Here is a 14021-nt window from a genome sequence, read left to right as displayed (position 1 = left end):
TAATATTGTTCATTTCTGGTATCTGTTTTAGTCATTTTCAAATGTGTGGCCTGTCACTGTTTTTGGTTGACCCATGACTGCCTTTTCAGGAAAATGAATCCTGTTTCCACGGAGTGACGATCTTCAGGAGAATGTCTGCTGATTCTCAATCATAATTAAAAGGTCTCACCAGCTGAATGGGATGGGAGTTTCCAAATATAAAAAGCATTGGTGCAGATTCTAAGAACTTTGGGACATTTTGGGAAATGCTCATTCCATTTTTGGTTAACCAGGGTTTTTTTCTGAATTCCAAATGGTTCATCTTTTTCGTTCAAGCTATGGTTTATGCAACTGGAAATAGCGCCATTACATTGTTGCAATACACCAGAGAAATTTGTGAGCTGAAGTGTGAGTAAATGTGATATGTAAAGATTTGTAAAAGTGTGAAAACCAATCAATTTATTTACTGTTATTCGAGTGTATAAAGATGAGCTGTACTATTCCAGAAGGCAGTTTTTTTTTTTTTTTTTTTTTTTTTTTTTTTACCAAAGAAATCAATTGTCACGTCCTTGTTCTGTATTGGGATGATGTGTTACAGAAGGCAAGGTTTTACCAAAGAAATCAATTGTCACGTCCTTGTTCTGTATTGGGATGATGTGTTACAGAAGGCAAGGTTTTAGCAAAAGAACCAATTGTCACGTCTTTTGGTGTAAAGGAAGCCATTTACACTCATGGGGTAAATACCTCATGCTGAATGAATTGTGTGCCTTCAGGCTTTTACTGACTGACCTCATTGAAGTTTTTACCTTTTTCTAACATAATTAAAGTGCTGAAGGATGTAAATGATGGGGTCAAGCAGCAATGTTTATATTTTGGTAGTCGGATTGACATGAATATTTTGTCCTTGTAACATTAGTGTTAGACTTATTTGTCTGAAGGTTGATGTTTTCTCTAGTTTATATATTTTTTTCAACTAACTGAAGTGTGACTTAAAGTATTCTGTGTATTAATTGTTTTATGTTTTTTTGTTAATATCAGGGATGGACAACTGACAAGTTTTTTTAAATCACTTTTTAGTTTTTATGTGAATTTATTAAAATAAAGATTCAAGTTTCTACTTTAAAGTTCTTTTCGGCTTCCGTATATGCTGAGTATAACAGCTTGGGTATAGTAAGACGCTCCACTCTGCGTTTATTTTCAGTTCGTTTAAATGAAATAACAAATTTGTTATGGCGGTCAAGGTTTTAACCCTGAACAGTGGTGACATGACATTCTGTTTCAATGTTATATTCTGTTTTAATTGTACGTTGATGCATATATTGTACTTGTTCGCGGTAATACCGAGCATAATACTTCTTCGGACCATTCAATCAGACACGAGTTGTAGCGATCATAGACGATCTTTGCCGTTCGCCTTGTCAACAGATGAATTCGCCTACGCCTGTGCTAGCCTAGCATTCCATCACGTTAGCTTCTGGCTGCTTTACAAACGCTTACCGGTTCAATACAAAGCATGAAGAATATAATGAGCTGCCGGTAAGGATTCTTTGTACGATGTGACAAGGTACACGCAGGAGCACCGTAAATTTGTGCTGCTGCTTATAGTTGAATGAGTCGCACGACTCCCCAGCTGGCTGTTAATATGTTGTTGATGATGGTGATGATGTTGTTGACAGGATGACACCTGCTTGTCACTACTGACATGTTCCACTTTCCTCGCCGACAGATCATCAACGCGTTGAAGATGTTAACGGGCAGCGAGGGAGTTTTTTTATGACACGCTCATGGGCAAATAAAGCTCACGAATGGAAAACCAGAGGAGGAGGTAAGGAGGATTAATGTGCTGCTGCTGTTTGCGTTGTTTCCCACCATGGTGGCGTTCTTTTATGCTAAAAAGATAGGTCGCATCTTTTTTCTTGGGCTAGTGATCGGAAGTTTCTAAGACCAGTTCAATAGGTGACTTTCTTTTTTAATCTTAAGCAGAACCCTTAATTGCCAAACTACTCGCACTGAATTTTTTTATTCATTTATTTGCCCTACACAATAAATATAATGACTAATCATAAGAAGCAATTGTGCAGGTGAGATGTTTTTCCCAAACATGAGCTCAATCATTTTAAAATCTCTTTTCCCTGTTAAGAGCCAAAATTCAATTCAATAAATTCCTTGTTTATTCATGATAATTCCCATGGAATGTTTACACCTTTCAAAATATATGGACTTTTGCAACTGTAAGAGGTGACCCATTCCAACCATGTCCTCTATGACTCATGATCTGGCAGCTCTGAAGATGATGGTGGAGGAGGGCGAGGCCTGCTCCATATCTGGAAGGGCTACTATTACCGTGTGGCCCCCGAGAAACTGCTCCTCCCCCATCCAGTTCTCCAGGTCGCTCTGGGTAGAAACCATGGAGTTCTGCTGGTGGAAGGTAAGTGGAAGGTGTTTACAAACTTTTAAGTCCCCCGGTTTTTCATGGTCTTGCTGTGTTCAATCAGGCGGACAGGTGTTTACATTCGGACACTGTCCATGGAAACAGAGTCAGGCGACAGAGTTTGTGGCGCCCACTCTGGAGGGCGCACTCAGCGGACAGCTGGTTGTGGCTGTGGCTGCCGGAAGCTACCACAGCGGGGCGGTGACAGACAGCGGCAGCGTCCACATGTGGGGCGACAACACCGCCGGACAGTGTGGTTTGTCGGGGCTCAGCTCCGTCCCCAACCCGACTCCAGTCGCTCTGGCGGACTCTGATTGTAGCGCCTTGCCGTCGGTGCCTGTACTGGAGCTGGCCTGTGGGGAGCAGCATACCTTGGCGCTCTCGGTCCAGCGGGAAGTGTGGGCTTGGGGCAGCGGCTGTCAGCTGGGCCTCGGTGCTACCGTTTCTCCCGTCTGGAAACCACTAAAGGTTGAGCACCTAGCAGGCAGGTTTGTACTTCAAGTGGCCTGCGGGGCCAAGCACAGCCTGGCCCTGGTGCGCCGCCCAGGCCCCCGGGACATCCAGCGGCCCCCGGCCGATAAATGCGGGCAGTGTGAGCAACTGCTCTACACCATGACGGACAAAGAGGATCATGTCATCATCTCTGACAGTCACTACTGCATTCCTTGCTTAGAACAGCAGGAGGAGAGGCTCCAAACGCCTTCGATAAATCCTGTGCTGAAAATGTCTCCATCAGAACCTGCCCTTTCCTCCAAAACCTCCACATCACCGCCTCAATCTGTGTCTCCGGCACCTGTCAATAACTCTGAATTAGAAAATGCGGAGACTCAAGAGTCATCTGTAGCTGGCGAGGAACCGCCTGCTTCAAACTTTGACCTTTCAGGGACAAAGTCAAGTGGGGCCCCAAGTGCCAAGGCTTCTCCTTATCCAGATGAGCAGGCCGTCAAAGATTACCTGAAGAAGCTCTCAGATAGCACCCAGGCTGAGAAAACACCAAAGGTGACACTTGGAGGACTACACACGCTGCTGGTAAGTGTTGCCCATAGAGAATAAAAGTACACATTTCCGATTGAGTAAAGTCCAACCCGCTTATCGTGTCGTCCGGGTTGCTCATTTTTAAAGCCGGTCGATCGTCTTGTTTGTTTTTAGCCCTCAGCGGCCGGACTCATCAGCGCCTCCTCCAACAATCCCCTCAACAACCTGGTGGCCTCTTGCGCTTCGGCCGTCGGCGAAAGGGTCGCCTCCACCTACGAGGCGTTGTCCCTGAGAAAAATGATGAACATGTACCTTCCCACGTCGCGCGGGTCAGTCAAGCAAACTGCCGCCGCTCACCCAGCGGGTGAGAACGGCGCCGAGCGTGTCCGACAGGAAGACTCTGCGCAGGCCAAGAAGAGTTCCAGCACTGGCGACATCCACGAGGAGGAGGCGGCAGGCCCGCATCGCCGCTTGTCGCTCCCGGGACTCCTCTCACAGGGTAGATACGCTGTTCACCTCTTATCCTCCTCCTATGGGCTGCTGTGTAAGTAGGGGCCCCGTGGCCGTGCATGTTGGCATCACCTGCATGTTTCCTCCACACGTCGTGACATTCTTGTCGTGGTGCATCCATTTGCCTTCTTTTCTTCCTCTCAATGTGGTTTTGATTTTTTCACTTACTTGCTGTGTTTTGATTTCCCTTCTGCACACCTGCAGTGTCCCCACGACTGCTACGCAAGGCCGGCCGTTCAAAGATGGCCGCCGCCGCGGCTCTGACCTCATCGGGAATGGCGACCCCGGCGGATCAAGAGGTGCTGCCCTCCCTGCAGACGGAGGTGTGGAGCTGGGGCCAAGGCCAACATGGGCAGCTCGGCCACGGGGACAACGCGGACAGGTCGGGCACGTTCCTCGTCGGTGCGAGCGAGCGGCCGGGTAACAGCTCAAGTGTGATGTTTGCAGATCGCAGCCGCTCTGCATCAAAAGTCTCAATAGTAAGGAGGTGGTGCGAGTGGCAGCCGGTTCTCATCATTCCCTCGCACTGACTGCCCAGTCGCAGGTCAGTCGATAACTGTGGTCGCGGGACTGCCTTGAGGATATTTCTCAGCGTTTGTAAACGATAGGACCCAGGCTACTTCTGAGTCCCAAACAACATTTTTGGGGTGCAAACATTTGGGGTTGACGCAGAAGGTTTAGCCCGTGTTTGATTTCCTTTATTTATTTCTTTTTTATTTATTTTGTTTTGTTTCATTTAATTAATTAACTCTTTTTTTAATTTCCATTTCCTTTAAAACAGGACATTTTGTTCAAATTGACAGTGCATAAAATGCATAGACACGTGCATTATGATTCTGTCATAATTTTGAGTCATGATTTAGTCAGCGATTTTGTCTGTAACATGTATTTTGACGGAAAGGGGGAGGGGATGCTGCGCGACACTCAGACGGTTCCCCAGTTGGCTGCTGAAATTTGTTTTTGGGGGGGGGGGGTTCGTTAAAGAACGACATTGATGGACATATGCTCATCGCATACTGTGTAACAAAGTTGAAATTTTCTCCTTGCAACTTGTCTTGTCTCTGTCTGTCTTGAAGTTGTTGTCGTGGGGAAGTAATAGCCAAGGTCAGCTGGGCCACATGGAGTCCCCCAGCACAGTCCCTCGTCTAGCCAAGGTGCGGTAGGCACATTTTAAGTGTAACTTGCCATCCGGGTGTCAGCGCACTCTAATGTACCCCGCTATCCGGGCCGCAGCTGTCAGACGGAATCCGGGTGTGGGACGTGAGCGCCGGAGAGTGTCACACGCTGCTGCTTGCTGATGGAGACTGCATGCAGCCCATCATCTATTACAGTGGAGAGCAGGTGAAAGAGGGAAAGCAGCAAGACGGAGACAAGGAAGAAGAGGGGGAGGAGTCATGTGACGGCTACGCCCGGCAGCCCGTGCTGCTTCCCTTCTGCATGAACGTAAGAACAAAACGTGTGCTCTGTTAAACCACTTGGTGAAACTCAGATTGTGACGCTTGTGCTTCCCAGTTAGGATTCGTGAGCAGCGTGTTTGCTGGCGGCCAGCAATGCGTGGCACTCTCAGACAAGAACGTGATGGGCTTCATCGCCAGCTTGCACGAGCTGGCGTCGGCCGAGAGGAAATTCTACTGCAAGCTGTCGAGCATCACGACACAAGTCTTGAGCCCCTTGATGGCTCTCGGTAAGAACGACACGTACGAGAAATATGTCATCTCGTGGTTGACAAATTTATTTTCCTAGAATCTCTGAGCGCCAACCTCGGCCCGGTCATCTTCAAGATCCTGCGGACGCTTGCCGGTCAGTTTGGGCACTTGTGTCATCTGACCGGGCAGCACGCCGTCAGTCTCACCGCCAACCTCCGGCGCAGCCGCAGTCTTAAAAGTCTGTTTATCCTCGACCACACCAGCATCTTCCTGGACTCCTACGAAGAGTATGTGTTCAAAATCCATAACTGACACTTTACAGTCTTTACACTCTACATCATGGCGTCAAACCCAAGGCCTGGGGGCCAGATACGGCCCGCCACATAATGTTTTGTGGCCCGTGAAGACACATTTTACATGGACTTTGTGTCATTACTAAAATGACAAATTATCTTCACTTATTTTAAAATAGAGACATTGCTAGCAATTTTTATGACATCTTTGAACAGTTTTTACAAGTCTCCGATTTCAAAGCTAGTTATTCGTTAGCTTGTTGTCTCGCCTATACTGTATGTATAGAGAAAATGTCATAATGGCCCTCTGAGGGAAACTATGACGACAATGCAGCCTGCGACAAAACTAGAGTTTAATACCCCTGCATTATTTTTCAAGCTACAGCAGCTCTTTGGACGACTTCCAGGTGATGGGAGGCTTCCCGACCCTCGCCAAACCCTCGCTGTGAGTACGCTGTCGGACGGAAAGCTTTCAGTAAAAATGTTTCAAGTGTGACCGCTGCTTCCAAAGTCAGACAGTGTGTCATTTTGTAGTCAGTAATGACATGGTCAGTTCTCGCTTAAATGAGTGTAAAAAAACGATCTAAGTCGAATAAGATATGCAGCAGGGAAGGTCGCAGGGCACTATAAATATAAAGAAGCATTATCGAAGGAATCTATTGGAATGGGGGAAAAAAATATTTACAAAAAAATCTATTTGAAACGCAAGCTTGAAGTGTTTTGAGATGAGACCGCATAGCGCACCGAGTTGAATCGATAGAATATTATTTTAATTACACAATTTGACAGGCAAGAAAGAGTTGATGAGTTTTTATGAACAAGTTCATCCGTTTCTCCAAAGCGATTGTTTCGGAAAGAGTCCCGAGCTCCTTCAGAAGTTGTCCGAGAGCAGTGAGGGGAACCTCGCCGTGGTGGACCTCCTGCAAGCGCTCTTCTACCTGCCCGCTCTTCACCTCCAAGAGTACGGACGGCTCCTGCTCAAACTGGCCACGTGCTTTGAAGTTGTAGGTCAAGCGCGACGAGCTCCCTCGCAGCCGGCGGCTCGGCTCAAACCCGCCGATCGATGAGACGTTGCGCGTCTGTGTCCGTCAGAGCTCCAGCGAATACCAACGGCTGCAGGAGAGCTGCTCCAAGTTTGAAGCTTTGGACCTTCTGCTGAAGAAGAAGAAGAAGGAAGCCGAGTACACCTTTCTTTTCTGGAAAGGCTTCCCCGGCAAGATGACTGTAAGTTAGCTTGCCCTAACTAACTTTCCACACACACACATTCACACCCATGGCCAGTGTGAAGTCTGCAAGGATCCTCACCCGTCTTTTTATTTTTTTTAATTGTTAGGACTCTTTACGAAAGCCTCACCGCCGCCTCATCTGCGAGAGCAGCAACAAAGCTCTGACGCTGCAGAACGCCGGAAGGTTCTCTGTTAACTGGTTCATCCTTTTTAATGACGCTCTCGTCCATGCGCAGGTCAGCTTCACACACACACACACACACACACACACACACACACACACACACACACACACACACACACACACACACACAAACGCACTTATTGTACCTTGCTGCGCTTTCAAGCTTTTGTTTGTGTGTGCTTGCCCTCATGCTCTCAGGGCATGGCGCCTTGTAAAAACCTCGTAAGTATGAAGCTCCGCATCGTGAGTGTGCGTGCGTTTGTGTGGCAGCAACATATATTTAAAAAAATTATAATATATAGAGAAAAGAATGAACTAGTTCATGTTTGGAACAGTAACTTGGAGGTGCGTGCGTTTGTGTGGCAGCAACATATATTTAAAAAAATTATAATATATAGAGAAAAGAATGAACTAGTTCATGTTTGGAACAGTAACTTGGTTCCAACTTTTCTAACATCGGTCTGAATGGAAAAAGCATGAGGACACATTGACCTTGTTCCGTTTTAAAGGAAGAAGAAATAAAAAACGATTCCCCGAAACGCTTTCGCAAGGCCTGTCAAAACGATTCACAACTTGAGTGGTGGAAGAAAACCGAAGACAATCGTGAACAGAAGCCCGTCTCATACCTTGCCGCGACACAAAGCCGCCATGGTTGTGTGTTGCCAGGGCACATTTAGTCATTTGACAAAATAAACCATAGTTAACCTGTACTTGACGTCAACAGTTTTGAGCTTTTTGAGAATAAATGGAGGGAGGGATGGATTTGTATGTTTTTTTTTGTAGTATTGAGTGAGTCTGTGTTGTGCACATCCCTTTCCCCCCCTTGGCCATTGTCATTTTCTCTCCCCCCTGCCCCTAATTTGGCCATTAAAAAGTCTGACAAGAGCCGTGAGTCATCTGAACCCGCAGGCAGTGGCATGTGTGCGCGGCATGACTGAGTGCGGCATGACATCCGACTGACCTTCATCTCCCCCTCCTCAGTTCTCCACCCATCATGTCTTCCCCTTGACCACGTTGTGGGTGGAGCCTATGCCAGAGGACAACACTGGCCTGTGAGTGACTTTCAATTGATGATCAAAGATATTTGTGAAATTAGACATTTGCTCATTTCAATTGTCTTCTTTGAGGAGCTACGGACTGAAACTGATCACACCGGAAGAAATGTTCACCCTGTTAGCCAACTCTGCCATGGAGAAGGTCGGTGAAATGATTAAAGACTGTCCATGTGAAGAGTCGGTGCAAGTTCTTTTTTTTCTGGTGCTCACTTGACAGGCCAAGTGGATCCGTTGCCTCAACCAAGCAGTGGCTCAGGCCCTCAGCTTAGGTGAGGGACAAACGTTTGAGCCTCCCATTTGCAGGAGCGCCACGTATACGTTTTACAAGGACGGACGGCTGAAAGAGGCCACGTACGAGGGCCGCTGGCTAGCCGGAAAGCCCCACGGAAGGTACGACTTGTTGATGTTTGTGTGTTGTTGTTTTTTTCTCAAGATTGCAGGTTAGCATTGTTGCTTTTTTCAGAGGCGTGATCAAATGGCCTGATGGGAGGATTTACACAGGCTCGTTTAAGAATGGACAGGAAGATGGGTGAGCTTCAGCCAACATGATCATAGATGAGATATCATATCTTGTCGCGAACATATTTTTGTTGTTGTTCAGGTTTGGGGAATGTGTGGCTCCGAATAAGAGCCTGGACACAAACGATCGCTATCAAGGTCACTGGAAGGACGGCAAGATGCACGGCGTGGGCACGTACAGGTGGGCATGTTCTGCTATTTGTTTTATAATAACATGGAAACATGTTTTGATCTCTCAAGGGGGAATTCAACTGTTCAAATATGTAAAGTTTATCGTGTGTATATCAGATTATTTTTAAGTAGAAATAAAAAGTTTCCATGCAGTCTATGGGCCCCTTCAAAAATTTAACATGAAACATAAATAAATGTAGCTCCATGCAATATTGTCTGGAAATATAAAAAAAAATAATAATAATTTAGTACCAAGTGTTTGGTTATCTATTTTTTATTTTAAAAAAAAATACTAATAACGATGTTCTTACGAGTGTTTTTTTTTTTCTCAAAAAAACTTAATTGTACAGCAGCAGGCTGATGCAACACATGATACAATATCATTTGATGGTAGCGTGACTTATGAGTGCCTGGACTTGTTGCCCGACTGATATTGGCCAATTCTGATATTTGCCAGAAGAAAATTCCGACAACAGATTCATCTCACGATTGATTAAAAAAATATATCTAGTTGTTTTTCTATTTGTGCACAATGATTGGCTGGCAACTCTATGCGTAGATATGCCAGCACCGAGGTCTACGACGGCTCCTACCAGGAGGGCCTGCGGCACGGCCACGGGATGCTGCGGAGCGGCAAACTCAACACCTCCTCGCCTAGCGTATTCATCGGCCAGTGGGTGAACGACAAGAAGACAGGCTACGGCGTCTTTGACGACATCACTAAGTACGTAGGAGCCTGCTGCGGCTTCCTGTTTCAATGCACTGTGAGAGCTCAGTTTTTTTTTTGCCTCCATCAGAGGCGAAAAGTACATCGGCATGTGGCAGGACAACGTCCGGCAAGGCAACGGGGTCGTCGTCACGCAGTTCGGCCTTTACTACGAAGGATCTTTCAAAGACAATAAGATGACGGTAGGAGAAGAGATGATGACAAAGTGTTCGTTTCCCGGGGAAAATGTATTAAAATAAATGAAATATTTTATTTGGGTCCCCTTCTAGTCTGAGCAATATTATGGAATAAGAATTAAACAGAATAATCCACCAGATGGTTTTATTCATCTCAGGAAGCTGGTATTTTGTCTTATACTGCCACCTGCTGTTGACTTTAATTGACGTCATGGTGCCTGCGGACTCATTTTGCAAACGTCACGTGTCCAAAGCCCAAAATTAGGTGAGCTGTGACGTTCTCAAGCTGAGCCAGCTGGTGGCAGTAGAGGGCACCGACGGGTGCATTTTTCGGTTTAATTTTTAATCCACAAATGCAATATTAATCGGAATACTGCAGTCACACGACACAAAATAGTATTTTATTGCAATGAAAATTTCTCACCGACGTTAACTTCAAATTTGCCATTGGCCATTGAATTATCAACTTTTGTTTCATTGTAGTATGTCACTGTAATGAGGAGAAAAAAAAGTTCAGTCGTGAAAAGACAAACATTGATTTTGTCTTTCAGGGCAGCGGAATCCTTCTGTCTGAGGACGATACGACGTACGAGGGGGAGTTCTCAGATGATTGGACACTTAGCGGCAAGGTGACTACTACTAAGTATTCCATTCATAATCAATCCCCAGGCCAATGACAGTATTGACACATGTGTGACCTTAGGGAGTGCTGACGATGGCCAACGGCGACTACCTGGAAGGCTCCTTCAATGGCGAATGGGGCGCCGGTCCCAAAGTGACTGGCTCCTACTTTAAGCCGCAGATGTTTGAAAGTGACAAGGACAAGATTCGATCAGTGTAGGTTCACCTTGATTTCGTGACGTGGAAGTCATGATAAGAAATCACTTTGCTGCCATGTTGTTTCCTTGCATCAAAATAATGATTTCAATTGTCATTTTAAGAATGAAACACTCTTTTCTAAACAAAATCCACTTTCACCGTGTCAGGAAGCTGGGTCGTCTTTGCGTGAGCGCCGAGGAGAAGTGGCAGGCGGTGTTTGACGAGTGTTGGCGCCAACTCGGCTGCGAGACTCCCGGCCAGGGTGACAACTGCAAAGCGTGGGACAATATTGCCGTTGCACTCACCACCAACCGACGACACATTCTGGACAGGTTTGTGGTCACTTTTTTATTGATAATTCCCCCAACCCCCCCCCCTTTTCGTCACATTTGAAAAATATTCATGCGTCTCTCAGTCCAGAACCTCTGTCTCGAAGTCACAGCAGAACTCTGGAAGGCTTAGAGGTGATCCCTCAGCATGACGGTCCCATGACAATGGAGCGATATCACGCCATCCATCTTTACCTCATCAAGGTACAAGTTGTACGCCACTGAGCTCATACAATTCACATTCAGTTAAAAATTTCAGGTTTTTTTTTTCTGTGACGAAAAAAAGTACTCAGCGTGAGTGCTGATAAGCACTTAAGGCGGCATAAATCCCACAAATCATTTGTCATCTTCACAGGCATGTGACACCCCGCTTCATCCGCTGGGCAGGCTTGTGGAAGCCTTGGTGGCGGTCTACCGGATGACGTACGTCGGCGTCGGCGCCAACCGACGGCTCCTGCCGCAGGCTGTCTGCGAGTTAAAATCTTATCTCAACCGCATCTTCCAGATTGTAAAGTGAGCACCCTCAATCCCCAGCAACTACAGTAATCCCTCGTTTATCGCGGATAATTGGTTCCAAGACCACCCGCAATATGTGAAAATCAGTGAAGTCGCGTCCCCCTTTTTTTTGTTTATGTATGAATAAGTGTATATTAAACCATATAAGTGCATATGTTATCATTAGAACATTAAATAATAGGATTTTTAAAAGTCCACGATGTACTGAAGCCGCGCTAATATAAACCGCGATGTCGCAAGGGATTACTGTAGAGCAGTTCAAGAGCTGTTGTTTCTGCGCAGGTTTCTGTTCCCAGACTTGCCAGAAGATGGCGGTATAATTCGAGAGCCAACCGACCTCGGGGAGAAGGAATCGGACTGTGAAGTCTCCAAGCAGGATTTGAACGTGAATCTGGAGCGGTCGCTCCGCAGCCACGTGGTGAGCAGCTTGGCTCTGCTGCTCCCTGTGCTGTTGCCCCGCCTCTACCCGCCGCTCTTCACCCTCTACGCTCTGGACAAGGAGCGAGAGGACGATGTCTACTGGGAGTGCGTCCTCCGCCTCAACAAGCAGCCCGACCTGGCTCTGCTCGCCTTTCTGGGTGTCCAGCAGTACGGCTCACGCTACAAGTGGACTGCAGCAACTCAGATGCACTTTTAAATCTTTGCTTTATTGTCTTTCAGGAAGTTCTGGCCCATTTCAGTCTCCATGCCAGCACCTGCGGAAAACCTCCAGGTAGTTTGGCTTGTGTGTATTTGTTTCCTAGCACACACAAATGTAACAATGTTTTATGTCTCATCCAGGTTCTGTCAGGCACCAAGGATACTTGCTTCGCTTCTGCAGTCGAAACTCTGCAGCAAATTAGGTTTGTCCTCTTAAGCATATGAATGGACAAATATGCTCATCTAATACATGTGTATTTGGTTTTCAGCACAACATTCACCCCATCAGACAAGCTCCATGTGATCCAGCTGACCTTCGAGGAGATCACAAAAGAAGTGCAGTCACGTCTGAATCAGGACTTCCTGTGGTCCATGGATGACCTATTTCCCGTTTTCCTCTACGTGGTGCTGCGTGCTCGGTGAGCGCCAACATTTTTGGATTCATTTATATCCAACTATAAATGTGGGTCAAATGTAGCGAATTTTTTTTTTCGTCAAATATACTAGAATTAGAAACCTCGGGTCAGAGGTCAACCTGATCGAAGACCTGATGGACCCTTGCATCCAGCACGGAGAGCATGGAATCATGTTTACAACTCTGAAGGTGATGACTTTCATAAGTGATGGAGGCCATAAATGTTGACCTCTAGTAGAATTTTGCTCCCGATACAAAGGAAAAAAAAAAAAAAAGCGACTGTCACTGACTGAGTGAAGCCCTGGAAATGTTCTCTGTCCCTCCACAGGCCTGTTACTACCAGATCCAGCATGAGAGGATCACTTAATGCTGCAGCAGCTTCTTTGACCGACGCGTGCGCCGTGGCTCCTCCCCCCCCGCCATCAGCCCTGCCACTAAGCGCTCCATCTGCTGCTGGCATTTATAGGAAGACCACCTTCCCCCTTTTGTGACCACGAGCGGCTGCCGCAGTGTTGTTCCCGCCATGTACAGTATGCACTACTTCCAAGTGTCCACATGTGAAAAAAATCCTGAACGTTTTGACAAGTTACCTGAAAGTAAGTGTACAACACTATAGTAATTCCTTTTTTTTTTTTTTTCTGTCAGAAGACATGATTGATTTTAATCCATCAGGGCTGTCCGTGGGACAATTGCAAGCCTGTAAAGCAATTCAAGCCATAAATCTAGCAAGCAGTGCTCCGGCTAGCCCAAAAAAAAAAAAAAAAAAAAAGGGACAGAAAGCATACTGGGGTCGACGCAACGGAACCTGATGCATGCTCGTTTACTGCTAGGTCACAGTTCTCACAAACGTTGCGTCATTTTGTAAGCGTTCACTACAGATTGTTTAATCATTGTGTTGTGGCGTTGGAGAGAGATTGTTTTGTGTTCTCTGATTATTTAACTGTGAAAGTGATTGCAGCCACAACTGAGACCTTCTTGTGAATCACACGAAAAACAGATACTATTTTTCCTCAGTTTACATCTTTCTCAATTTGACTGGGAAGAAGCATACAGAGGATCTTAAAAGTCTACACACCCCTGCTCAGATGGCAGGTTTTTGCAATCTGGAAAAAAAAAAGGTGCGTCTGATAAAAGTCTATTGAGTTGTACAGCGTAGAGGTGACATTCACAAGTATTTTGGTCTGGCATTTGAACACGGGTGTGTAGACTTATACAGTACGTGAAATGATGTAACTGACGTGAAGGAAGCGTTTGATTTACGCTCCGGTTATTATGAATTTAAGGCCTCGTTGCTGCTAAACGATGGCTATAAAACTGAAGTTGTCTTTATTATTGAATGTGAACCAATGATATGTGACAATAAAAATATGTTTTGTTGAGGAATTCTTGGTTGTTACGGTTTGGGCCGCGA

The 14021-nt window shown here is 46.1% G+C and overlaps 1 protein-coding gene across 6 annotated transcripts; it reads left to right on the top strand.

The window, feature by feature from the left end:
* Positions 1-1370: 1370 nt before the first annotated feature.
* Positions 1371-13993, top strand: als2b (alsin Rho guanine nucleotide exchange factor ALS2 b). 6 transcript variants are annotated; one of them, XM_037266601.1, is made up of 34 exons: positions 1371-1515; positions 1706-1804; positions 2262-2407; positions 2475-3439; positions 3560-3884; positions 4100-4277; positions 4343-4439; positions 4972-5049; positions 5129-5338; positions 5408-5579; positions 5639-5828; positions 6214-6279; positions 6676-6838; positions 6927-7058; positions 7168-7296; positions 7443-7466; positions 8226-8296; positions 8372-8441; positions 8517-8689; positions 8763-8828; positions 8901-8999; positions 9549-9713; positions 9787-9898; positions 10444-10521; positions 10596-10729; positions 10879-11043; positions 11127-11244; positions 11396-11553; positions 11839-12144; positions 12217-12268; positions 12337-12398; positions 12465-12614; positions 12703-12799; positions 12939-13598. In XM_037266601.1, exons 2-34 carry the CDS (start codon positions 1785-1787, stop codon positions 12975-12977), a joined length of 5010 nt encoding a protein of 1669 aa, XP_037122496.1. In that variant the 5' UTR covers positions 1371-1515; positions 1706-1784; the 3' UTR covers positions 12978-13598. The 6 variants fall into 6 exon arrangements, with proteins under 6 accessions (XP_037122496.1, XP_037122470.1, XP_037122461.1 ...); XM_037266575.1 differs by having other exon boundaries at positions 3560-3929; positions 8375-8441; XM_037266566.1 differs by having other exon boundaries at positions 3560-3929.
* Positions 13994-14021: the final 28 nt, after the last annotated feature.

This window comes from Syngnathus acus, chromosome 2 (assembly GCF_901709675.1).
Source record: "Syngnathus acus chromosome 2, fSynAcu1.2, whole genome shotgun sequence".
Taxonomy (NCBI): domain Eukaryota; kingdom Metazoa; phylum Chordata; class Actinopteri; order Syngnathiformes; family Syngnathidae; genus Syngnathus; species Syngnathus acus.
Note: the sequence above shows the minus strand (reverse complement) of the source record. Positions and strands in the feature narration are given on the sequence as shown.

Bases quoted from the DNA above. Each gene is read 5' to 3' on its own strand.
- als2b (XM_037266566.1), top strand. From the start codon at position 1,785: ATGGAAAACCAGAGGAGGAG. The intron at 6,280-6,675 runs GTGAGTACGCTG...GTTTCTCCAAAG, and splicing joins ACCCTCGCCAAACCCTCGCT to CGATTGTTTCGGAAAGAGTC. The intron at 7,297-7,442 runs GTCAGCTTCACA...TCATGCTCTCAG, and splicing joins ACGCTCTCGTCCATGCGCAG to GGCATGGCGCCTTGTAAAAA.